Below are 27,820 nucleotides of genomic sequence, written 5' to 3' on the forward strand. Positions count from 1 at the left end.
CTGGTGTTAATCGAGTGTCGATGCAGAAGTCTTGCTTTGACGAGCGCCGATCGCATAGAGCAGGATGCAGAGTGGCTGCAGGATGGCCCTGTCCAGAGGGCTGCGGTGCTGCCAGCGGGTGCTGTCCTGGGTGCCGGTTGTCATTATCTCCTCTGTGGTGCTGTGGTCGTATTACGCGTACGTGTGGGAGCTGTGCATCGGTGAGTGGCGGCTCCGAGGGGTCACATAGCAATGTCCACCGTCTGCTGCAGCCGGAGGAGGAAGTGTCGGCGCCGGCAGCTCCCTGCAGAGCTCGGCTGTCACTGTGTATCGGCGGATACATCGATCTGTCTATGGGCCACACAGTGGGCATGTAAGGAGGGCAAAGATTGGGGCAGTGTTCTCCACAAAGTTATATGAGGCGTCCCTTATAAATGCTGGTATATATATATATATATATATATATATATATATGTGTGTGTGTGACGTACCCGGGGCAGTAAGACAAGGGGCATCTATATCATTACGGGCACCAGTCTGTTCTCAGCCTTTAATGGACGGCATTCAGAGCCACAGAGGGTCAGGAATATAACGGTGGATATAATTTGCAAGAAGAACCAAAGAAATGTCGCGCCCTCCTCCCGCCTGGTGCAGTTAGGGCGCCTGTATGAATAATTGTGGGCCATGGCGTCCTGTGTAGGGTGGTGGTCTCCAGTAGGGTCATATAGAGAATATATATATAATATAATGAATAATTCTGGGCCATGGCGTCCCGTGTAAAGTGGTGGTCTCTAGTGGCGTCAGATAGAGACGTCTGTGACATACGTACCAGTAACGCTATTAATCGGTGCAGCCGTTTCTGTAAATGCAGTGTACTGGTGGCAGTGATTCCTCCATTGACATGTAGTGTCAGACAGGGGGCGCTGTTTATAGGAGTTTCAGATTATATATTTTTTTATTTATCGGCCTTCGGATCAGTCTTGAGCCATGGCGACTTGATGGATCCATCTTGAGCAATCCTAGATAGGTCCACCAGAGTCTTATCCGCCGTTATCTTGATAGTATGATGCCATCAGGTTGCTGGTTTTCCTCTTCACCTTGTTCCTTCTATTCTTCGGACTATGATGTCCTTCTCCAGTGATTGCTCTCTTCGTATGATCTGTCCAAAGTAGGCAAGTGGTAGCTTGGTGATCCTTGCTTCCAGTGACACGTCTGGAATGATTTGTTTGTTCTTCTTGCCATCCACAGTATTGATAACATCCAGATTATAGAAGCACCGCTTACATATGAAAAGTTCTGCACGTTTTATACTTTGGTGTTCAATTTCTGACCATTGTTATGGTCTTTATTGTCTGTGAATGGAAAAATTAGGACATTTTTTGTCCCTAGCCATAGTGTTTTGAAAACAAACTTTGCTTTACTCACCCTCCCTGGGTCCAGCACAGAGTCCCGACGCTACTGATGTCAAGTCGACAGAGTTGCAGCCAATCACTGAGCTCAGAGGCTCTGCCTGTGTAGCCGCTGACCTCGCTGATTAGCTTCAAACACCAAGGCAACGGTGCAGACTGAATGCTGGACCCAAGGAGGGCGAGTAAAGCACCATTTGTTTCTAAACAATCGGCTCCTGGGTACCCTTTTCTAAAAACTGTAAACCCCTTTAATTGCTTATAGAGGGTGACAGCCTCCTCTGATGTGACCCAGCTGTCACAGGATCAGGAGGAGTTTTAGCTTCTGGATGTAAACACAAATGTTTCCGTTCACTAAAGGGACACAGAGATTAGGAATTAAAACGGATCCATCAACCAGATCTCACAATATAAACTGCATACAATATTAAATAGATCTCTGAGACCTCATGAGGTTGTTGTACTTACTTTGGAAATCGATGTCAGAATGTCTGCATAATCCCTTCTAACAGGTTTAGTATGAGATATTAGAATGAGCTAGGTCTGATCAAATGCTCATTTTATTATCAGGGTTATTCAGCGTTTCTAACATGGATTTTCATTGTAAGTACACCAGCCTAATCAGATCTAGGATATTATTTATTTATTATTATTGTATACCGCTGTGTTGTGAAATCTGGTGACAGATCAGAATTAGCCACATATCCAATTCCAGATTTCACTGTTTACATTGTTTTGGCAAAATAAAAATGGCAACATGCTTAGATTTTATGGACCACAGCTCCACTTTCCCCGTACACTAGTCTTTATGAATGTTACTTGTAAGTATAATAGAAAGATAAAGAAGTTTTCAACATCTGAGAAATGAAATTAAGTTTGAAGCTAGAAACCCCATAGAGAGTATGTGCACATGGAGCGTATACACTGCTGGGGTATGTTCACACTTAGCTGTTTTGTGTTTGTTTTTATGAAATTTTGGAGCAAAATCTAAATTCTATTTGACTAAGCTTTGTATTGATTTAAATGTGGAAACTCGCCTATCGTTCACACGCCGCTGTTTTTCCAGCATATAAAAAAGCATTATGTCAGTTCATGAGACGTTTCCGCCTGAAAAACTAAAAATAAAATGTCAAAAGTTTTGCCAAAAACATTTGTTTTTTTAATTGGGTTTTCAGCCTGAAATACACTGTAGAAAATAAGTATTTGATACACTGCCGATTTTGCAAGTTTTCTCACCTACAAAGAATGGAGAGTTCTGTCATTTTTATTTTAAGAACAATTCAACTGAGAGAGACAGAATCTAAAAAGGAAAAACAGAAAATCACATTGTACAGAAACATTTTATTTAAACACATCCAATTGTGGAACTTATTATTATTCCAAGATCTATTGATTAAAATTGACCGTACTTTGTTTGTGGGAAAACCCCTTTAAGGGTAGGTTCACACGAATGTATCGCTTCCATATTTTCTCCTCCTTTTTGTCATCACAATTCTCAACCCTTCAGAGCGTCTTGTGACCCGAACTGTCATTATTCTACAAACACCCATGATGCTTCTGGTAGTTTGGGTCATGAAACTTTCAATCAGGCCAGGAATAGCCGATGAGAACATAGGCCTCGGTACAGCCGTGTGAGCCGGCCCTAAGAGCCGCAATCAGGATTGTGCAGGAGTTTATGTTGTTGAAGTTTTCATTCAGAAAATGGAGAAATGTTCCATGAGCGTGCCCAGTGATGGAGAGGAACCATCCCCGCTGTGGTCTTCAGACACTCACTGGTGCCGGGTGAAGAACAGAGAATATCTTGTGTTGTAGGAGGCAAAACCACAAACCACAAGTACTTCTTCACTCTTAGTTTTCTTGCACTACAGCAATTCAGTTTCTTTTTTTCTAGAGCCGGTTCTTCACAATATTAAAAGAACCATCGTAGATGTAGGACGTGGCTTTGCCGTGGTCTTGGGGTACAGCAGCGTGCTCTCTACTTGTATTCTTTGGAAATAAATCCCGACAAAAGGCTCAAGCACACATTGTCCATTAATATATATGGAAGCATCTGCGACATGCCCATTATGCCTCTACACCCTTCACACATGTTCATATACATATACAGGAAGGGTCTTGGGGACACAGGAGACCCTCTTTTATCTCCTTTTGGTGATACGGACAGGGGTTGTCTTGATGAACTTAGTCGAGTAATGTTGGGAATTTCTAAGTAATCTGTTCAGGGGTGGCTTTTATTTTTTGTCCTCTCTTTAATGTATCTATTCTTTTTTTGCTATAGAGACCGTAGAAGATGGATTGGAAAAAGGTAAGATAATCCTTGTTTGTATCATCATATAATAATTGTTGGCCGCCCTACGTCATTTACCAGTCGTATTTGTTCTGTAGGGCTTTTGTCCAGAGTAGTATTATATCTCATATGTATGCCCTTTGGTGTGATGTGACCTGTAACACCATGGTAGATTGTGGGCTCCCACCCACATAATGCCGTATTACGACTTGTGATCGGCTTACGCTTTTTAAATTATTATTTATAGCACTTGTCAATCACTGTATACCACAAACTGTAAGAAAATTGCACATTTAAGAAAAAGCTCTTAGTATATAAAAACCGTTCCCATTTTGTGTATACAGCTCCTATGCAAGTCTTTGTGTCTCCATACATACTTGGTAACAGACGCGTCTGTAATCTGATCCTGCAGTCTTGTAACCATTTCCATCTCATCTGCCCCCTCGGTGGGTTTTCCAGAAGTTCTATAATTTTTTGTATTTGTGGTCACGCTCCTTTGCTGACAGTGGGAAGCCTCTGTGTGTCAGGAGATACATGTCAGACTCGCTGTAATCACAGTTAGCACGGTATTGTAAGACAGCGAGTTACTGTAAACCAATCTGGTCTGGTCTCGTACAGGCAGTGTCATTAGTGCCTGGAATGTGACCCTTACTGGTTCCACTGACTTATCCTCCCCGCTCTGCCATAGTGCCTTGTTTTATCAGTGACATTATTAAAGGATACATTCTTTCACATACACCCTACTACAGTCAGCACGTGGCTCTACTTATTCTTTATTTCTTAATGTGGAGTCAGTGTGATCACTTAACAAAAATCACTGCATTCAGCCTTAAAGGGAGCCAAACTGGGATATAAATTGGTGTGCATGCAGCATGTAAGTGCACGTTCACACTGGCCAAAGACAGAAACATATGAATCAAATAATCAATATTAATCAAATACCCTGCATTAAATAAACAGCAATAGTGCATGAAAATAATATAGGGTACTTAGTTAGCATAATTTTAGTTAAAAAAAATGCGAAAGCCATTCCACCACTTCACGGTGACCATAGTCGGGACCGTCCAACTCTAATATTTAAAACCTTACCATTTGTCAAGTGACATGCATTTGGATAAAGGCTGAGAAAGACTGAGCCCAGATAGAAGATACACAGCCATGGAGAACTACATGAATATAATGTCCAGCTCAAAGAAAAGGCAGGCAAAACCTTTGTAGGTACAGGGTGCAAACAAACGGAAAAAAAACGTGGGAAAATAGCAAAGGCATTGAGGGAGCATGGCCATCTAATGTCAGTATGCATTTGCTATTGTCCCTTTACTCCCCATTACTTCTGCTGTACTCTCAGCCTGCGCCTAAATATTACAGAGGGTCCGTACCATTTCTGAAGTGCCTCGTTTTTACATGTGCGTTGTGCCCTCTCTGGGATGCTGTATGACATCATAGATTCATATATAATATGTATATGTTTTAACCAGTTCTGAAGCATAAGTGATCTTGAAAAGCTAATCTAATATGTTAATGTTCTCTGTCCTTCTCACTGGCAGCCGTCTACCTGTTCATCTTCCACATTGTTTTCCTGCTTTTTGTTTGGACTTATTGGAAAGCAATTTTTACCCTCCCGAAGCAGCCAACAAAAAAGGTATGTACCCGTTGTGTGAGCTGCCACTTGTACGTGCACCAAAGTAATCTACCCAGCCCACATAATTGGTTAAATCACTGCTTTTATTAGCTGACATAGGTAGGATAACGAGAAAGAACTGATAAATGGAAACCGGATCCCAGTGATTGCTCCGTCTGTGCGGTCAACAGAATACAAGTGGCATTTATACGAGTGGAGAGACCCTCTGTGATGCTTTACGTCAGCCCCTTAGAGAATATATGACTCTACCTCAGTCCTCCATTTGCTCTTATTGCCTGCAACCTCACATTTGTTCTGTTGAAGACACAGGAATGTAAAGGAGTTTTCCATTACTATGACATTCATGACCTATCTTAAGGACACCTGCACCGATCAACTATTCCCACGACAGATAGGACCTCATTCGGTGTATGGCAAAATGGCCAAACCGGTTAACAAGTAGTGGTCCTCACTCTTCCAAAGCCAGGCCACCATGTGTTACATCTACAGCCATGGACACCCTGGAACTCTACCTCTTGAGAGGCTGATGTGGGGCAATGTGACCTAACAAGGTCCACCTGAGTGACCTGCAGAGGTTCTCATACTAAAACTTTTTTAAGTTCTTAACTTGTGTGGGATTTTTAGAAATCTCAGCCAGTTCTGCGTGAAATCTACTGCAGTTTCTGTACATGAAATAAAGCACTCTAAAAAAAAATCCAAGTCTGTCCGCATGTATGATCCTGCCCTTATGTAATTGTACGGATGTACCGGATAACATAATTGCTGTAGTAAATACAGCTTAGTTGTTTAACAAGTTTGTCTGTATGTAACATTTATCCAGCCATCAAAATCAAATGGAAGGATTATAAAAAGCTGCCATTATTGTTACTCAGAAATCCCTGAGCTCAGTGTCACCAGCATGTAACACATCCAGCCATGTGTACCTCAACGCAAAGGAAAAGTGGAAAGATTGCCCACGGGAACCAAACGGGTCAAAAGAAACAAAAAGCAAATATAACATCAAAGAGGAAAAATAGACCTGAAAACACTAAGGATGGGATAAGAGAAACAAACTGCGGCAGGTCCTAAGTCTGTCTGGTTCTCTTATAAATTATTTAAAGGGAACCTGTCACCAGGATTGAACGATATGAGATACGGCCACCACCTTTCAGCCATGATATACAGCATTCTATAATGCTGTATATAAGTCCCCAATCTGACCTGCAAGACAAGAAAAAGAGCTTTTATTACACACACCTGGGGGGTGGTTTGATCCGAGGAACATCTCTCCTCTTGGTTCGGAGTCTCCCTTCACCTTGCAATGCCGTCCTTCTTCTTGCTTCGTGTGGATGACGCGTCCCTACGTCATCCACACAGTCCCCCCGGCATCGCGCTCCTGTGCAGACGTACTTCTCTGCCCTGACGAGGGCAAGCAAAGTACTGCAGTGTGCACGCGTCCGGAAAGATTAAAGAGCCCCGACGCATGCGCACTGCAGTGCTTTACTCTGAACTCGTCAGCGCAGAGACATATGGCTGCCCAGGAGTGCCAGGGAGACTGTGGATGATGTAGGGACAAGTCATCCACACGAACCAAGAAAGAGGATGGCATCGCAAGAAGAAGAGACCAAGATGAGCAACACCCTCAGACCTGATCGCCCCCCAGGTGAGTAGAATAAAAGCTCTTTTTCTTGTCAATATATATATATCTATATCAAGGCTGGAAGGTGGTGGTCGTATCTCATATCGGTCAAACCTGGTGACAGGTTCCCTTTAAATACTCGTAACAGGTATCACAAAAAATACAGAAGCCAAAACTGCATGTTGTGAATGGGGAACTATGGGCAACACTGTCCCGTTCTCAGCACAAGCTTTTTGTATAATCCATATCCTATGTATATGTCCACAGCACATCTTGAACTATATATATATATATATATATATATATATATATATATAATTGTGTTTTTAAGTTTCTGCTGCCCTATGCGGAGAAGGAGCGTTATGACATTGAGGAGCGCCCGGAGGTTCAGCGACAGATCCTGTCTGAGTTTGCTAAGAAGTTGCCGGTTTACACCCGCACCGGGAGTGGAGGTCAGTATAAGGCCTTTCCTGCACGGTGCAGACCAGTCCTATGTATTATTGGATCATGGTTGCTCTTTGTTCTCTTCCTGTAAATTGAAGGTCCTTCTTAAAGAACATGTCGGTTTATGATGAGCCTATTGATTGTGAAACCTCTTAGCTCAGACCTGAAAATCATTAAAGCCATTCACTTATTCTCGTTCTGAGATGCAAAAGAAAGCAATAGCTATGGTGCACCTGAACCATTGACCAGTGCCAGCAAATGGCCCCTATTCTTTCTCTGTTTGCTTTTTCTATCCCATATGTGTAACTTTGGTATCAACATCTACCTCTAACACCGCTTTGATTTATTTAAAAACCAAGTGCTGACATGTCTGTACGAAAGCCCTGAAAGAAATCGTCAAAATGTGAACCTGTTTTATGTCTTAAGTTTAGCAATTGATCATACGTGTTGTACGAGGGCGTCTGATTCAGGTTCTGTAATAGATTAAATTCAATATTTAATCTAAGTGAACGTTACAAAGGCACATGAGGCTGCAATGAATCATTTTCTTAGGTATATTTGCATTCATGCCATTATTATTACCCAATCAATAATCCTTTGTGGGTTTACAAAACTGTATTTTGCAATGTCTGCTTGTCTTATACACAAGCAAAGCTTCCAGTGTACATGATAAATGTGTTTTTGGGATCCCTCTGTCGGAGGGGCGGTATACATCAGTGTATCTTTTTTCTGCTGCACTGACCATACAGGTTAAAGAGGACACAGAGACAGGTTCCACCTAAACTGATATCTGGGCGCTGCCAATTTAAAAAGCACAATCATTTCCAAAGACAGAAAACATTAAATAAATGCACAGACCAGAAATATACAAATTGAGTATCATCTTTATTAAATACAAAAAAAAAGACAAACCTCCGTGACTCCTTCCCAATAAGAATGACCTCACTGCAATGCCCATTGGAAATTAAAGTGGTTGTCCGGCCTTAGGCTACAAATCTGCTGTCACTTTGTGACTGCAGACTTTTGAATCCTCACATCGCACATAAGGCATGCTATAAGGATTCTCCGGGGCCAGGAGTAAGCATTTATGTGACTGCAAGTATGTGATTTGCATACTTGCAGCCACATTCCGACTAGACATGTCTGGTCTCGCTCAATACACTTGCATTGAGCAAGGTTGTGCGTGTCTAGTTGGCATGTGACTGCATGTATACAACTTGAATACCTGCGATCTAGCGCCCACCAGTGACTCGTCGCAGTGCGTGCAATGTAAAGATTCACAAGCCTATACTCACATGGAGTGACCGCAGACTTGTAGCCTAAGGCCGGACAACCCCTTTAAGTGCTGTGCTACAAGTCTGGTAAAATTAAGCTTGTGCTTGTATTTCTTTTTCTTTTACACTCTGCACAGCACACACACAGCTCTGCTACATCAACACACGACTGTGCTACTACCTACACACTGTGTATACACATGTTTTGTGTAGTGCATAAACAGATCCTTTTGTCCATCACAAAAATCATTTCACCCGACAAACATTTAACAATCGATCGGCGAGCTGTTTCTTACGAACTCCCTTTCTTGGGAATGCTCGCTCACTGTAATCGTCCAGTGTAAATGGACGTTATGACACTGTAAAATAGGGAAGAATTCTACCAACTAGAGCGACATAAGGACTGATCACTACCACACCAGCACCGTGAGAAAAGATTCACTGCATTGCTGCTAGTGCCATACAGCGGCATCAATTGAATAAAGGGATACTGCTCTGTATTCACTTCCCCAATGTTATTGCTACATTATTTTTAAAGGGAAAAAACCTGGGAGTCTGAACTGAAACGTAAATTGATGTGCATGCAAAGTGTAAATGCATGTTCACATGAGGCCACTAGACAGAGAAAAACCAAAGACAAGCAAAATACCCAAATACATGGAAGTAAATGGATAAATCGCACAGTGCATAAAAATACTGATAAATAATAAAGGGTATTTAGTTAATATAATTTTGATCAAAATAATGTAAAAGCCATCCCGCCGTATCACGGCAACCTTTATGGGACAGTCCTAACTCTAATATTAAAACCTTACCATTGAACCTTTCAGCTCATTACATTATTTTGATCAAAATTATGTTAACTAAATACCCTTTATTATTTATCATTATTTTTATGCACTGTGCGATTTATCCATTTACTTCCAGGTATTTGGGTATTTTGCTTGTCTTTGGTTTTTCTCTGTCTAGTGGCCGTATGTGAACATGCATTTACACTTTGCATGCACATCAATTTACGTTTCAGTTCAGACTCCCAGGTTTTTTCTTTGTAGTTTAGTGTGCTTCAGTGCATATAAGGGTGTGGCCGCCCTTTGTTTGAGCTGAAATGTTCATTCTGCCTCTCAGGTCCATGCTTCTACTAGGGGGCCAGTCTCTCTGCCCTTATCCATATGTACGTCACATGACAAATGGTAAGGTTTTAATATTAGAGTTAGGACTGTCCCATAAGGGTTGCCGTGACGTGGCGGGATGGCTTTTACATTATTTTGATCAAAATTATGTTAACAAAATACGCTTTATTATTTATCATTATTTTTATGCACTGTGCGATTTATCTATTTACTTCCAGGTATTTGGGTATTTTGCTTGTCTTTGGTTTTTTTCATTATTTTTAAAGGGGTTGTCCTGTTTTGGAAAAACATTGAGTCAAGGCTGCTTATGGTTTAAAATAAAAAACTAAGTATTACTCACAGACCCTACATGCCACCGCTCCGCTACTTCGTTCTGGTCTTTGTAGGCAGACCCCAGTGATTATTTTACGTCTACCATGCCTCACCCCTGCTGACTTATTGGGTATTTTCACATAGCGGTGTCATGTGCGTGGACCTTTAAGGGGTTTTCCCACAAACAAAAGTTGATTTTAATCAATAGATCTGGAATAATAATAATTTCCACAATTGGATGTGTTTAAATAAAATGCTCCTGTGCTGAGATAATCTTATAAATGTGCCCCTGCTGTGTACTGTGTAATGGCTGTGTCTGACCGTGCAGGAACATGATCTGATCATACCACATCACTGGGGGAGGAGGGGGGGTGAAGTATACAGACATTGTAGAAGGGGATCACAAATAATTATTTCTTTAAAAACAGACATGGACATGTTTTACCTCATAGAGAGAATCAGCTGTGATCCCGTGCTGTAATGTCTGTATACTCTTTTCCTTCCTCCCGTGCCCAGGAGCTGTGGTATGATCAGACCATGTTCCTGTACGGTCAGACATAGCCATTACATAGTACACAGCAGGGGCACATTTATAAGATTATCTCAGCACAGGAACATTTTATTTAAACACATCCAATTCTGGAACTTATTATTCCAAGATGTATTGATGAAAATTAACTTTTTTTTTTTCATGGGAAAACCTGTTTAATAATTAGTTTATAATCTAATTATGCTATATGCAGCTAATATAATATAATAAAGCACATTTTCTAATACTTATCAGTTCTAGCATATTCTCATCATGTGATACAATTGGTGATGAGATGGAGGCGTCAGTATAGCTCCTGTATTAAGTCAGCAGCTCTTTATTAATATTATTTGAGGATTATAAAGTAATGACTTGTGTTCTGACCTTTCTCTGATAATTCTATTTCAGCTATTCGTTTTTGTGACCGATGCCAGGTGGTAAAGCCTGATCGCTGCCATCATTGCTCTGTCTGTGGAATGTAAGTAAAACCTACATTAAGTTACTTTTTTTTTTTTTTATGCAGTGTCATTCATAATTTACCCATCGTGTTCAGTCTCTACCTGCAAGTTTGACTTTTTGTCATTCATCTTGCACAGGTGTGTCTTGAAGATGGATCATCATTGTCCTTGGTATGTATCACTCCTTTTCTAAGATCTATAATATATTTAATAAACAACAATCCTTTAGCAATGAAGGTCCATTATAAATAAAGCTTTCTTCAGATGATGCACTACATACCATCATTTGTTTTCCCAATGAAACTGAAGAATAGATATAAAGATTTCTACTTTTCCCTTTCTTGGGTTTGCAGCCAGATTTTGACTAGATAAGTGCATTCAGAGCTGCACCGAAATTTCATTTTGTCAACCAGGCTGTATTTGTTATGGATAAACTATGCAGAAGTGTGATATATGACTAATTTACATTACATTGTCATAGAAACTCTATAAGGGTTCATTCACACATTGTTTTTCCAAACGTAGAAGAAAAACGGACCGATTATTATGATCCGAGTTTGATCCATTTTTCTCGTACGTGGTGGTGAAGTAACAAAAATAAAATCTCCATTTTCACAGTACATGAAAATCAATTTTTTCTTCAATGACCCATTGACTTGCATTGCCAATTTTGGTTTTGATCTAATCCTCTGATCAAAATCTAACATGTCTCTACAATTTTCCACGGACTTCACTGTCTGCAGAAAATAACGGACCTATGAATGGCCCCATCGGCTATCACAGGTACAAGCTAGCCGTGAAAACATGGATAGCACTCATATGTGATAATCGGATGTCTGAATGAAGTTTTGTCATACCATGTTACTCTATAAAGTTTACCAAGTCTTGGCTTACTTATACAACTTTATTACTTTGCACCTACTTTGTCATTTATCCTGCCCCTGCCTGGTAACATATGCAGTACTATTAATTCAACTAGTTCTACTGGTCTGTGCTAACGTTACACATTTAATTCACCGGTAAATCTATTGTTTGCAGTGTGACCTAGATACTTTCTTTTTAGAGTATGTTCTATTGCTGGTGTCAGTAAGCTTTCCCAGAAATATATGAAGGCTGACTAACCTGTAATTTTTATTCTGGGAACTTTAAATAAGAAATTCTCATTGCATTTGCTGCACAATATTTTGTCCTACATCCGCCAAATGTAAAAGGAAAAAGGCTTGACGTAATTAAAGAAGTCTACTCTAGCAAAGTTAGTCTTTCTGCGGCTCCTCTTGTGCCCTTGGTTGTTATTGCATTTCTGCATCGTGGGCACATAGCCTTAGAGTGGCTGATTAGCCATTTTTGTGCTTGCTATATATGCCAAAGTAGCTTTTATTCTTTTTACAAACAGACCTTTGACTTTCCATGTCCTCGGGTTCTTCTCTCTGTTTGACGCGGTAGGGTCAGGGTAGGGTCAGGGTAGGGTCAGGGTAGGGTCAGGGTAGAGTCAGGGTAGAGTCAGGGTAGAGTCAGGGTAGAGTCAGGGTAGAGTCAGGGTAGAGTCAGGGTAGAGTCAGGGTAGAGTCAGGGTAGAGTCAGGGTAGAGTCAGGGTAGAGTCAGGGTAGAGTCAGGGTAGAGTCTTGGGATCTTTCATCCGAGCACCACAATATTTTGAACTTTAAGTGGTAATAATACAATGTGTCCATTAATATAATAAGTCGGCAGCACCAGGAGACGGATGCTACACACAATGCCTTGGCAACTTTTGCTTTTACAATACAGCGCCACCTTTGTCCTTGTTCTACTACGTAAGTCACAATGCACCGAAGATGGGGACTCTTAAAGGGCTGACACTGGCCACCTTCATTCACTTGTGGGGTCTACATGCTGCACATATTACATATTCATAGCCTAGTGTCTTGCTACCAATCCTTATAAGAACGTCTGCTTTGATGAAGGTACATGAATGTCTTATATTATACAGATGATTTTGTTTTTCAGGGTGAACAACTGCATTGGCTTCTCCAACTACAAGTTCTTTCTCTTGTTCCTGGCATACGCAATGCTGTACTGTTCGTACATTGCTGCAACGGTGTTCAAATACTTCCTGTATTACTGGACTGTGAGTATTGTGTGTTTATTATACTTTTATGTAGAGATAAATATCCTATTGTCCTGTACAATGTTAGTTTCCTTGTCCTCTGTTCACACTTTACTACATTATTGAGTTCTATTATTTCTACAGAAAAACATAGTCCAATATTTTCCAATTTCCTTATTGATTTTAATTAGATTTTTTCTGAAGATAAATGGTCTCTGTTGGGCCAGGTTTCAGGTTTTATATTAGCACTGTAGTTTTTTTTTGTTTGTTTGTTTTTTCCTTAATTCATAGTGTTACTAGTCTCCCACTTGATATCATTCAGCTAGTGTTCACTTATTTAGTTGTTCCTTTCTCTCTGGAGATTCCTGGTCTACTTTAATCCAGTTAAGTCATGTGATGACATGGTGACCCCCTGGGAATTACATGGCTTTATGTTCTATGTAGGGTGTCACCTTCTGAGCCACCAGAACTTCTTATTTGATGGAATTGCATGGGGACAGGAGCTTATATCAAAGATAATGATGATGACCACACAGCTCCTGTCCCTCACTTATACTGCAGGAGACCACAGATTAGCCTCCCATACTATACACTTATAATCTATTAGTTTAGTTAGTAGAACATAGAGGAGAGGATAATCACAGGTTTACACGCAATAGATAAAAGACTGTATTGGCTCAAGCTGTACTGTTGCATCCAGAGATTTATAGCAGAACCTAGAGGAATAATGTGCAGAATGAAAGCTAGGGATCGAGATTTAATGGAAATGGAAGCCTTGACACTTGTGTGGACCTGAAATGGTAAAATGACACCATCTGCTGGCATGAGCTTCATTTTCTGGATTGCTACATATTTATCCAGGTGCAGGTTCCTTTAGTTTGCAGAGGTAAACTAACCCAAATCTCAATGTTTTGTCTCCACAGACAGAGCTAACAGATAATCGTACAAAATTCCATGTGCTTTTCCTATTATTCGTCTCATTAATGTTCTTCATCAGCCTGATGTTTCTTTTTGGATACCATTGCTGGCTTGTGGGACTAAACAGGACTACCCTTGGTAAGTTTTGCCCATTACTGTCATCAGTTATTGGGTATGCTGGGGTAGAGAATACCAAACTAGGTTGCGTTTTTAATTTTCAAATACATTTTTACAAATTTTTCTTGATTCTTGGGGCCTAATTTCTGTCATTTTTGTATACAGATTTTTATTTTTTTGCCAAAATTAGTTTTTTTATTTTTCTTTTAAAGAACACGACTGCCACAAAAATACATTTTACATTGTTTGTTTATTTATTACAGTTGCTTATATAGCGCCAACATATTCCGCATCACTTTACAGACATTTTCAATGACAATACTCTCTATTGGCTCTAAAACTCAATTCCCTATCAGTCTTTGGCGTGTGAAAGTAAACCATCTCTGCCTTATATATGGGAGTGTTACACAATCTCTTTGCAGCTGTTCACCAAAACATCTTTGCAGAGTTATGTGTCGACTGATCCCTAATTAGCCAAGCAGTTAGAAAAATACTGCTTTATAGCAAAACTAGAGCAAAATAAAGGAAAAACAAAACTTGTATTAACAGGCATCTTTTGGTCATTGGAAGCCATACTGCCACAGCCAAAAGGGAACTTGTGCCTGCAGCTTAGGCTTAAATTGTTCCAAAGGCAACATGCTCATAGACTTTAATTACTTCCGGACCACTCATAGGCTTTAAATGTCCAGGCGGTCCACACTTTACTCTGCACTGACGTTCTATAACATCAGTGCAGAGTAAGCTGCTAGCATGTGATCATGCGGGTGAAGGAGCGGAGAGCTGGCTGTCTGATACAGCCAAGCCCCATATATAGAAGGAAAACTTGGTTTATTACCATATCTGCTTTCTCATAGCTGTATACACCAAGCTGAACACGCAGTGTGTACATAGTATAGAGTAGGGGTGCACAACTCCAGTCCTCAAGGGCCAACAACAGATCATGTTTTCAGGATTTCCCTAGCATTGCACAAGGTGTTGGAATCATCACCTGTGCAATACTAAAGAAATCCTGAAAACATGCACTGTTGAGGACTGGAGTTGAGCATCCCTGGCATGTAGGAAATCCTGACAATGCTTTCTCCTCCAGACCCAGTGGTCATATGATCAATGACTGTAGAGAGAGAGCAGGAGCTGCTGGGTCCTATGAGTCTCAGTCAGCTCTGCTATGTAGCCAGGAGGTTGGGATTTCCTTGGAATTGGGGATAATATTCCAGCCTCTGTTGTATGGGAAATCAGCAATTAAAAGAATGTAGTAATGTGTTGTTAAAATGCCCATTCAACGGTCTTTTAAAACCTTTATTGTAGGGAATTATATATGAAATAAAAGAAGATCTAAAAAAAAAAGCAAAAAATAAAAATAATAAATCAAAATGAAAAAAAATAAGACACTGCAAGTCTTAGTCTCTTTTTCTAGCCCCACCCTGTCGAAAAAATTATGTTCAATATAGAAAAATAATTTCTATGGAAATGAGAACACAATCTGAAATGTTATTTTTAGCGGTCCTTTGGTTGTAAAGAAAAAAAAAATATAAAAATGTGAAAAATACACATGTGTAGGGTAAAACCCGAAAATGTGCCTGGTCAGGAAGAAGGGTAAGTCGCCCTGTGCAGAACTGGTTAATAAGCACAGTATAGCTAGGCCAAAAGCATACTACACTGTCATTTTATTATATTTTTTTTAGTTGTCAGCAAACCTAGGCTGCTGTGTAGTCGTACAGTTGTGTCTGCCCACACATATGACGGAACATGCTGCTAATTGAAGAAAAAACACGCCAAAGGTGCAGCAATTGCACCAACAGTGTTAAAAAGGCCACATCCCCTCACTGTGGTGCTTATTTCCCTACTGACTTACCACTTCACATCTGGTCCCAGCATTTCTTGTCCCCAAAATTCCAGTTAAAAAAAAAAAAAAAACATACCGTAAACCAGGTCCCATCTGATTCTTACTTGTCTTCTTTATCGGGAAGACACCGTCTGAGCTCATCTGATCGACTCTTGATTGTAAAAGTGGAAAGTGATCATTACTCCCGTGGAGCCCGAAGTAGAAGAATCAGCCCCCACGTTAGTAAATGCCCCCTTTATTTGTCCTTCTTGTCATCTTCCCTCTGCAGAGAGCAGCTCGGTAATGTCTCCTTCACATCGCAGCCTTTGTGCAGCTGCTATAATACACATCCATTTGTAGAAAACCGCAGCAATAGGACTAATATTATAACGGCTTGTTGCTGTGGGAACCACTCACACACTTCTCCGACTCCCCGGTAATTATGAACCTTTATTGCAGGGGATTATTGCTTAATTAGGAACATTCTGCGTGCAAAGTCTGAGGTTACCTTGCACTGTATATTCCAGGATTGTGGCTGACTAGTACACAGCCTCCTGAAAAATAATGAATGAAAGGTTTCCTTGTCCTCCCGCCCCGTGCGGCAGGTTTCCTAACAATGTATTCTGTAATACAATATGTTTGTAGGCCTCAAGGCACTGGAAGAGGATGTGAAGGAAGCGGTAAGAGCTGAAAAAGGAGGAGTGGATCTATCCGGATTCCTCTGGTTGTTAAACCTTATTCTTGAAGGAAGCACTTTTATTGCACTTTCACATTTGGTGAACCTGAGCTTTTCTGATTTATTAAGGCATGAAGATGTCATGAGCAGAGCAATCCTGGAAAGAGCTCTTCTCAAATTTGATGGCAGTCCATGTAATGCTAAACTTAGTATAAAGTGGAGATTATTGCAGTCTTCTGTCACTCAAGGTGTGGGAAAGACTAAGTACAACACGAAGGGAAGAGTGGGAGGAAGCCCAAACACTAGGGAAAGGGGGAGAGGAGACCCCTAGGCAGATCTAGTATCACCTTGCCTGCCCTATTGTCCCTATAAAGGTTCCACACCTATCGCCGAGCAGGACCCTAAGCCCTGAATGTCCCTAGAACTTGGCCCTAGATAGGGAGGGGACAGGGTGAGCACTAATCAGTACTCTACAAACTAAAGACAACAAGGTAGACAAACAAAGGGGATACACTTAGCTTGAGCAGACACCAGAGAGATAACACCAACTGTCCTCCAAGGGCACCAAAGAAGAAACTAGCCAACTGCTAGTACTCCAAGCCTACACAGAAGTACATAGAACTATCACCAGCGCCTCTCTGGAGAAACTGAGAGTTTTTAACTACCCAGCAGGGGTGTGTCAATCAGCAGCAGAAGGTGGAGGTCGCTGCTGGGTCCTAAAAGAAGAAGGATATAGCTATACAGCAGAGATGAGGGAATGAAGAAGGCGTCTGCAATGCTAAGCGCAGTGACCTTTTACAGCCGGCTCCAGAGTGACTGTCTTGTCACACCTGACACATCTGTGACAGCTACCTGCAACGAACAACCCCTTTAAGGTCTGGGCACCATGGCATTATTGCCAGAATATCGACCGGTGGCTGTTTGCAATATCATCCTATTTGACAACTGTCTGGATTTTGCAGGGGCAGTGCTTGAAAGGAAACATATCCAAAACTGGGCATTTTAGTGATAACCTTAGTTTTGACAGTCTTAACCCCTTTGATGCTATTGTCAACAGAAACTGCAGCATCTAAGGTGTTTTCTAGAGGAAGTGGGCTCCCATTGTCAACACAATTGTTTATGGTCTGACATCTGCACCTGTGTGTCAGTGATGGGCAGTAATGCTGTACTATGCTGTGCATTATAAAGTATTATACAAGCAATCGAAGAATTGCTACTCCAGAGTCCCGAGTGTGTGTATAATTTGTTTTTCCTGGAAGGATTTTTACACCCACATCAGTGGTTCTGCTTCTCTGTAGCGCAGGTGAAGAAAAAAAAAACTGCCAATTTGCTGTTCTGTTTTATTTTTTTTATTTCACACACACCAAGAAAAAGTGAATAAATTACATGTATTCCAAAATGGTACCAATAAAAGCTATAACTTTTCCCACGTATCAGAAGCTCCCATTTTGCTGCCTTAATAGAAAAATAAAAGCGTTCGGCTCTGGGAATGCAGTGCCACAAAAATGACTTTATTTTTCCATAATAAATCCATATTTTTCTGCAACGTTATTTTTCCTGTACTGTAAAGCGCAAAAAAAAGCAATCTCTGAATTGTTTTAAAAAAAAATTATAAAAGCTAATTTTTAAATATCATGTATCCCAAGATTGGTACCATCCTAAAAATACAATCACTTATACTATTTACATCAATGGAACAACAAAAAGGTTGTGGCTCTTTTTACTGACAAAGACAAAAAAAAAATTAAAATATTGCTTTTAATAATTATGGTCCAAACGAGCCTAGTTGTTAAGGGGTAAAGGGATTGTCCGATAAAAAGATATTGATGACCTATTCCTAGGAAAGGTCATATATATCAGATTGTGGGGGGTCCTACATCCAGCACACCCCACAAGATCAGCAGTTATAAGCGCCGCAGGCTGCATGTTACACACTGAACGGAGCTGCTTTGTGACGCTCCATGCAATGTGTAACGGCCACTGCCAGGTATTCTACGGTGACCAGCAGAGGTCGCTACACACTGACTGCCGCTGCATATTGTAGCTCCGCTCAGTGTGTGAACATCCGGTTTGCGGAGCTTATAACTGCTGATCTAGGGGGTTGCCAGAATCCCACTGATCTGATATTGCCGACCTTTTCTGAGACAGACAGGACAACCCCTTTAAGCAGTCTCTCTCAGCTCTCTCAATGTGATTATTTTAGTAATAATTCAAGAAATAAGTCTGGAACATCGTTTCTTAAAAATCTGTATTGTTTAACTATAGTTCCTCTCGGAAATTGACAACTGGGTGTTACCTATTACCTTATTAAATGGGTTATGTGCACCATCTGACTTTGCCAGCAGTGATTGGACAATGTTACACTATGTACGGACACACCCAGAACTAGTAACACCCAATTGTTAATGTATTCTTTTGTTTTACCACCATAACAGAGGAATAGCACAATGCAGACTTCTAAGAAAGGATGCTTCAGAAGTGTTATTTCATGGAGCATACAAGCAGTCCTCTTTAAAGCACCACTCCAGTGTGTGTGTTTTTTTTCATTATTTCACCGCTGAAGTGGTGCTGCTGATGTAAGGTCTCTGTACATAGTCTTATACTTACCAGCTGCCGTCTTCAGCTCTTCCCAGTGCCGCCATCTTGTGACAACAACTTCGGACTGGCTAGAAGTCAGAGGTTACAGTCACAAGCTCTCAATGAAAGTCTGAGAGCCGCGTTCTGGTCTCCTTCTAGCTCTCATAGACTTACATTAAGTTGTGACTTCCGGATCACCCAGCAAACACTGGTCACAACCCACAGAAGACGACCGGAGCGGCGCAGAGAACAGATGATGATGGTGGCTGAGGAGTATAATACTAGGGGCAGGGACTTTGGATTAGTGGCACCACTCCAGTGCTGCAATAAAAAAAATGCTGCAGTGGTTCTTTAAAGAATTATATGTTAGAAATTAAATTCTAAAAGTGCTGCTTTTAATATTTAGCACACCCATAAGAGCCCTTTATAAACATCTCTTATGTGTAATGTCTATTACAAAACCTGCTTCTGACATTATTGTCCCGGCATCATGTGGTTCCTATAGCAGCATAATGCAATCTCTCCCTGCAGGTAGCTCAAGATTAGAAAGGCTAAACCAAAAACCACTAAAACAATAAGAACATAACATTTCTACATGTATTTTGCACTTTTCTAGAGGCCTTTTCAGCCCCAGTTTTCCCCAGTGGCTCTGATAAGAACGGTTTCCACTTGGGCATCCGAAAAAACCTGGAGCAAGTATTTGGGAAGAGGGAAAAGCTGTGGTTAATCCCTGTTTTTACAAGGTATATTATATGGTTTTGTCAATTCCCATTTACCATGTAATTAACCCTAGTTAATCCGTATTTTTCACAGTACTGCTTATTCATAACCGCTTACCACTTCTTTTTTCTAAGCGTTGGGGATGGACTTTCATTTCCAATGAGAATGGTATGTGAATCTCAAAACCCTCTTCTAAGCAGAGTGAATCAGTGGGATGATGAAGGGACAGATGACGAGAATTCAGGTAATTGGTCACTAGATAAATTGTAATTCTCCTGAATCAGTTGCCTGGCTTAATTTGCTGCAGTACATATCGTCATATTTGGGTCTGTATTGCTCCCTAATACCTTTTTTGGGTTATTAAAAATTGTGACCCTAAAGAAATAATTGCGCTTACAGGGAGGAAGAGCTTTGACAATGTGGATTATGCAGTACCGTGGTGCAAATAGTTAGCTACGGATGCCCTCACTGAGCCAGTTATGAATCCACCTAACTGTAGCCTTGTGAATCCCATACTTGGTCATTTTTTTTAATAAGGGTAGTATGATATACTTTATCAAATGCTTTCCTGATCCACCCAGTCAGTGATTCCATCGTAGAAGGAATTAGATTAGTCTGGCATGACTTGTTTGCTGCGAACCTATGCTGGCTCTGGTTAATTACCTTATTCTTATCCAAGTACTTCCATACATGCTGTTTAATAATTTGTTCAAAGATCTTTCCTGGTATAGAAGTAAGGCTCACTGGCCTGTAATTTCCTGGTTCCATCTTCTTTCGTTTTTTAAGATAGGGACATTTACCCTTCTCCAATCTTCTGGTACTTCCGTTCCTCATGAATTTTTCTAGGATCCTGGCTAGTGATTCTGAGATTGCTGAGATAGGTGATGGCAATCGGTGCTCATAAAATTGTATGGAGAGAGGAGCTAGAGGCAAACACAGCCCTTCCACTGCCAGTTCTCCTAAAATGACAGTTACACTTTAAAGGGAGTTTGTCACCACTAAAATGGGTTTTAACTGGGCTATACAGTGCTGTAAGGGACTTGGCTCCTATAAAAATCACACTAGCACTGTGACTCTTATAATTATAGTGTCTGAGGAAGTAACTCTTAATTTATATGCAAATAAGGGGGCTTCAGTGCACTGTTACCACCGCCATTTTGCATGTTGTAGGTTTCCCACACTTCCGATTGACAGAGCTTGCTAAAGTCAGCCGGGGGTGTGACACTGCCAGGGGTGTGACACTGCCTGTGCCTGGACAGTGTGACACTAAGTGGTGTCAGCAGAGAGGAGCCAGAGCAGAAAACGGATCTGGCAGTGTGTGTGTGCTTGAATAGGCACAGGCAGTGTCAGTGTGCATGCGCACACATGCCGGCTTACTTTAGGCAGCAGCTTGCTCTATGAAGCAAATGCTGCCAATCAGAAGCGGGGAGAAGCGAACAACATTCAAAATGAGAGTGCGTAACCGCGCACCGAGCTCTTATAAGCCCCCTTATTTGCATACTAATTAAGTTATTTTCTCAGGCAAAGTACTAGTAACAAGTACTCTGCTAGTATAATTCTTATATGAGCTAAGTCCCTTATACCACGGTATGGTTCAATTAAAATGTATTTGGGGACAATAACTCTCTTTTAAGGGATATTGTGTCATCTTCATGAGTGCACCGCCCCTCTTGCTGCGGGAGGAGGGGAGAGGCTCTCCTAGAGATTTGTCCGATTTGCACCCTCTACCATGCTGCAGGTAGAGGTAAATGTGCCTCTGCAGCATTGGAGAAGTACAGGAGCACCCTAAAGCACCACTCCAGCTTTTTTTTATTATTATTTCAGCTCTGGAGTGGTGCTACTCATGTAAATTCCCTGTCTCATACTCGCCATCCGCCGTCTTCAGCTCTTCCCCATGCCACTCTGGTCCCAATCCGGCATCCTGTGACCTCAGCCCCTGACTGACGGGAAGTCAGAGGTAACGATCACAAGCTCTCAGTGTAAGTCTATGAGAGCCGCGTTCTGGTCTCGTTCTGGCTCTCATAGACTTACATTGAGTTGTGACTTCCGGATCGCCCAGCAAACTCTGGAGCCATCCGGAGCGGTGTCGATAACAGATGAAGGCTGCAGCTGCTGAGTATAATAGTTCGGACAGGTAACTTAGATTAGTGACACCATTCCATCGGTAAAATAAAAAAACGCCGGAGTCGTGCTTTAAAGGAGAGGTCCGGTCTACAATGAAAAATCTGCAGTCACTCTGTGTGACTGCAGACACTTGAATCCTCCCAACACACACACTGTGCGCTGCGAGGATCCTGGGCAGAGAACGGCGGTCAGGTATGCATTATACATACTCCTGGGCAGAACTCATCTAGTGAGTGCGGCCACGCTCCATACACTTGTATTGAGCGAGACGGTGCCCTTTAGACGGCTGCATCCACTAGACGGGGCCTGGCCTCTCCATACACTTGTATTGAGCAAGGCCGTGCTCACTAGACTGGACAACCCCTTTAAGGTGGCCAGATCCTGCTAGCTTCAAAGCTGTGCTTACAGGCTTGAAAGCAAGGAGATTGTAAGCGTGCACTCCTTGCCTAGGAAACCAGCCACCTCTGATAGCCTGCAGAGGTGGCCAGTAACATAGGCAATGAGCAAGTAAACCATTCAATTAAAAATCCCCCTGTTCTTGAGAACTGGGAGCATTTTTAATAACTTGTAATCTGTGAAGTTGCTTGTTTTTTACAAGTACTTTGCAATTTTACCCATTTAGTAGGATGAGACAACCCCCCCTTAAGAAAAGTTAGCGCCTCTGTTAATTGTCTACTGCAGGTGGAGAATTGCACAATGCCTTCAGGGGTATCCCGCATGGTGCTCACCCTTAAAGAGCAATTACTAAGGCTTTTTAATCAGTAGCATTATTGCACCCCACGATAATAGACTGGAAGTAAATAAGTAATGATGTGTTAGACTAATTGGCCAATGTTTACTTTTTAGCTTCTCATGAATCATCACACATAATCCTGGAAATGGACACATAATCATCAGCTGATCATTAGCTGGGAGTTCTCAAGATGCTGTAAGTCTGACCTCAATGCTACTTGCTATCTTTCTGTTAGGGCTCATTCACACATCACTTTTTGTCTTGAGTGTTCCGTCCTTTGTTTTGTTTTGTTTTCTTTAATGAATGGACAGAACACGGACTCGTATATTCACACTTTTATTTGGTCAGCAATAAAAACATACATGTCCTATCCCGATCTGATTTGCTGATCAAAGTCACCCATTCAAGTGAATGAGTCCACAAAACATACTGACACCAGTCAGCTTTTATGTGTCATTCAAGCGCTGTCTGTTTTTCAATGAGTAGTCGATATGAGAAGGTTTGAAGTTTTGTTTTTTCATACGAGAAATTTAAATGGTAAAAATTGAAAATCTGACCAATAATGGAGACAGAACACTTAAAACTGTCCAATTTTCATGTACAAGACAAAAACTGACGTGTGAATAAGGTAATTTTTGGATGAAGTCTGCATTTTTGTTTTTGCAGCTGAAAAACAACTTGCATGTTTCACCTTCATCAAATAACACAGTAAAATCCTATGATGTCTTTAATGTGGTTTCAATCTCACCTTAACCGACCTTTCGACCTTGTCCAATTTTGGCGCACCATCATTAACGACTTTTATGTGAACCGTTGTTTGTGATGATTGACAGCTACACTGTGCACCAAAAGTGCAATCTCACCGATTCATGTGCCAACACCATGGATACCTAAGGTCCTGCAATGCCTGCACATGAGGAAAGAGACATAACAAATAATATACTACATTTCTAATTGTAGCTATTTGCTAATATTAATATTATTACACCTACTACATATTGGTATAGGATCTTGGAGATGAGAATACCCCTTTAACTAACTCCGTTGTAGAACGACTTGTGTGCTTTGGGTCCTTGTCTTGCCTTATGACCCACCTTCTCTTAAGATTCAGCTCATGGACAGATGTCCTGACATTTTCCTTTAGAAGTTTTAATATTTTTTACCCCTTTGTGTTTGTTTCTCTTTATCTACTTTCTGTATTACACATACTTTAACACATTCTATATTACATAGGTATTTTCCTATAAAAGCATTGCTTCTATAACGGGCCAGTGCCTCACAGGGCGTCATCGGGTGGCACATCGAGTGCTAACAGACTCCGCATGGCGCTGCACAGAATTGATGCAAATTAGCCTCACCGTAATACATAGTGTAGAGCGAGATACCGCCTTATTAATAGGGAAACAAACATTACGATCAAATAAGAAGAATCTGGCTTGTTAAGGTCTCCATACACATTAGATTACTGTCGGCAGCACCAGCCGATGTCCAACGGGTTCGGCTGATCTCCAGCCAGTAGAGATGTTGTTTGGGCATGTCTGATTTCGGACTGACTATCATTTTGTTCTCCCGGAGATGAGCCGTCACCAGAAATGTCTGCCGGCAGCTTTCCCATTGAGTACACAGGAGCACTCGGCCGAACGAGCACTCCTGTGTATGGGAGAAACGGCCAAGATGGCTGCAGACTGAAGCTTCATTCTGCCAACAGCCATCTAACGTGTATGGGTGCCTCTAGACCTTTCCAACCCTATGTAGATATACTATGTAATTAGGGTTTTTTGTAGAGTAATTAGTATCTGGGGAATTATGCGATGATGATTTCTGTATTACAGGGACCAGAACACTGGGAATATTGCACACCACATGCCCAGCAGGAAGATTAGCCCACTTGGCGGCCCATCCGGACATGGCACAGCGGCAGGACCCATCTTTGGGATTGGTTCACACTGTGCTCTGCTCTTAATTTTGGGAGGTTGTATCTATTTAGCGGGCGGGGAAGATGAACAGGACCATATTTATTAAAACTCTGCGCATTCTTTCTATGCAAGAGGATTTTTTCAGTTCCGGAAGTGATGATGATATGCTTTAACTTTTTTTGATATTCTAATTTATTGATTGTGTAGCTTCATATTTGTACATAATGCTGGAGGGGCATTTCTTTGTAAAATCTCTGGGCAATGAAGGGATCGTATTCTGTGTAAATAGACTGGAGACTGTCGGGTCCGCACAGTATTTCCAGTATAGAGTGAGGAATATTTCATGTGTTTGTAAATGATCTTGTTTGCACTGTAGAACAATTCTGGGAAGATCCAAGGCTGATTCGGCTTCTCACTTGCCTGCTTTGTTCCTTCTCTCAGCCCAAATCATTCCTGTACCAAAGCATTACCCCTGATATTTCGGGGGCCTGAGTACCTGTCGTAAAAATGTGTATATATTGTGTATCCAGTAGTCCAAAACTTCTGCTAGTCCACTTGTTTCCAGTGCGAAACTACTCCACAGTCCTGAAATAATCTACAAGTAAATTTTATACTTTTTCTATGATCGGCCTAAACTCCAGAATACTTGATACCGTGCTACATGCCAGGTCACATTAATGCCTGATTACTAAAGGTTGCTGTATGGCAAGTTCCTGGGTATCCTGAATGCACCACAGTTGCCTGGAAATAAAGGGGGTAATGTGTTTAACCCTGTACAACACGACAGTAATGATTGGCGACCCTGGAACGACAACCCTGGAACGACGACACACATTAGATCCGTGATCAATCATTGTGAGTGTATGATGGGTATGACAGATACCTACATGTTATGTATATTACTGGGGATAGATTTTTATTAATTTGTTGAATCTAACTCTGAATTAAAGAGGATATACTTTCACTTTTTTTAATATGTCTAGTCAGGGAGAATATTCTGTGGTTGCTCAATCAGATCATAACTACTGATCTGGCCTGATTCCGCAGCAGATTCGCCATGTACAACATGCAGGATTTGCGATGGATTTTTCTACTCCACTTTATAAGTGGTGAAATTATATGTGACACTATGGCCCAGGACAACGCTGCTTGTTTACATGCTCATCCAGAGCAGGGTTACGTGCTGTATGCTTACCTAGAGGGCCGCAGCAAATCTTCTGTGCTCTGCTTTTACCAAACATATGGCCCTAATGTATGCCGCTAGAAGATATGTCATTGCCCATAACATGTGGATACTTGCATACATCAGACCCAAAGGACAATCCCTGCTCCTTAAAAAGCTGTACTCTATGGGAAAACCTGGCACTACAGTGCCCGCACAGGGAAAATAAAGTATTACATAGTACCCATTGAAAATCAGTGTGATGTCTGTGTATTAAAGGGACCCTGTCATCAGATTCATGCTTCCTAAATCACAGGCAGCCTTAATCAGGCACTGGATGCAACATTGCAGCCAAGTATATTTTACACTAAAACTTTGCGGCTTTGCTCACTGATCATTGAAATACTTTGGGCCCGATTCATTATTGCATTTACACCTCTTGTCTAGTTTTGGTGCTTTTCGCTTGTTTTTCATTTTTGCCTAACTCTTTTAATTCGCACTTTTTTAATGACTTTTTTTTTGTCATCATGGACAGGATTTGGGGTTTTCCAGATAAATCAGACAAAAATATCAGATAATGTTCATAAATTTTGTGTCATTTTAGCAGAACGTGCAACTTTTCACACTTAAAAAGTCACAAAAAAAGGTTAAAGGGAATCTGTAACCAGTTTTTTTGCTATGTAATCTGAGAGCAGCATAAGGTAAGGGCAGACACCCTGATTCCAGGGATGGGTCACTTACTGGGCTGCTTGCTGCCGTTCTCACTTCTGCAGATCTAGCAGGTCTCTGAATGCTGAGCTCTGTATAACCTCGCACACACCACTGATTGGCAGCTTTCTGAGTATGCACAGTGTACTTGGCTGCCAATCAGTGGTGTGGACGGGGTTATACAGAGTTCATGAATATAGAGGGCCACCTGGCAGCAGGTTTACTAGTCATCTAGTGATAAAATCACTGTTTATCAGCAGGAGATTATCAAAACTATAGCAAGCAGCCCAGTAAGTGACACATCGCTGGAATCAGTGACTCTGCTCCTATATCATGCGTCTCTCAGGTTAAATAGCAAAAACTTGCTGCCAGATTCATCTTTAAAGACTAAAATGAAGAGCATTTTTGTTTTGCGCAAAATTCCTGAATTATGTGCACCATTTTGAAGAATTTAGTGTAAAAAAAGGACCAAAAAACGAAATTACTTCTCAAATGATTGGAAGTCTTGGAAGATTAGCCCAATGCCATCCCCGGCCGGCTTCTTTCCAGATGACTGACAGGCATATGCACATAGGGAGAGATCTGTCAGTCATGGCGATTGGGGCGAGGAGCAGCCGGATTTTCAACATTTTTCAACGCAGCTGAGTTTCAAAGTAAAACTTACACAGCAAAAATTATGGAACCAGTGTCTGATTGATGCTGCCCCCAGATCAAACTGCACAAAGCTGAAGACAGATTCCCTTTAATTCATAATTGAATGTATGAGAATGAGTTCCCACTCCATTACCAAACTGCGCTGCTCATGATATAATGGAAATCCAAAATATCTATGCGGGTCCTACATTCTCCTATAAGAAGCGGTGCCTGCCGTTCTAACAACATTCCTGACTGATGCCATTTGCCTGGATCAGTATAGACTCCCTTTGTATAAGGATCCGCTTTAATACGCAGGTTACAGCTGCACTGTATACATACCGGTGTGACAGTCAATTTTCTTATTACGCACTATGTTCCTAAGCAGGACTGGAACTACACAAAGCCTTTTTATGTTTTATACAATGGTTATTTTTATGCTTGTTGCAGGGATTTTTTTTAAAGGGACAATAATGTTCATTTTCACAATGTATTTCTTTTTTCTGGATTTGCTGCCTGTCATAAATAAATCGATGTGTAATTTATAATTA

The 27,820-nt window shown here is 41.2% G+C and overlaps 1 protein-coding gene across 1 annotated transcript; it reads left to right on the top strand.

Annotated features, from left to right (window-relative positions):
• On the top strand, window positions 1–27,820 carry ZDHHC15 (zDHHC palmitoyltransferase 15). The gene is made up of 12 exons (XM_073641017.1): window positions 1–200; window positions 3,664–3,690; window positions 5,220–5,314; window positions 7,264–7,384; window positions 11,030–11,099; window positions 11,218–11,250; window positions 13,064–13,184; window positions 14,087–14,219; window positions 19,890–20,016; window positions 20,128–20,237; window positions 22,964–23,045; window positions 24,683–27,820. Exons 1-11 carry the CDS (start codon window positions 65–67, stop codon window positions 23,005–23,007), a joined length of 1,017 nt encoding a protein of 338 aa, XP_073497118.1. The 5' UTR covers window positions 1–64; the 3' UTR covers window positions 23,008–23,045; window positions 24,683–27,820.

Source organism: Phyllobates terribilis, unplaced genomic scaffold (genome assembly GCF_046119375.1).
Source record: "Phyllobates terribilis strain yellow unplaced genomic scaffold, ASM4611937v1 Scaffold_7__3_contigs__length_470593459, whole genome shotgun sequence".
NCBI classification, from domain to species: domain Eukaryota; kingdom Metazoa; phylum Chordata; class Amphibia; order Anura; family Dendrobatidae; genus Phyllobates; species Phyllobates terribilis.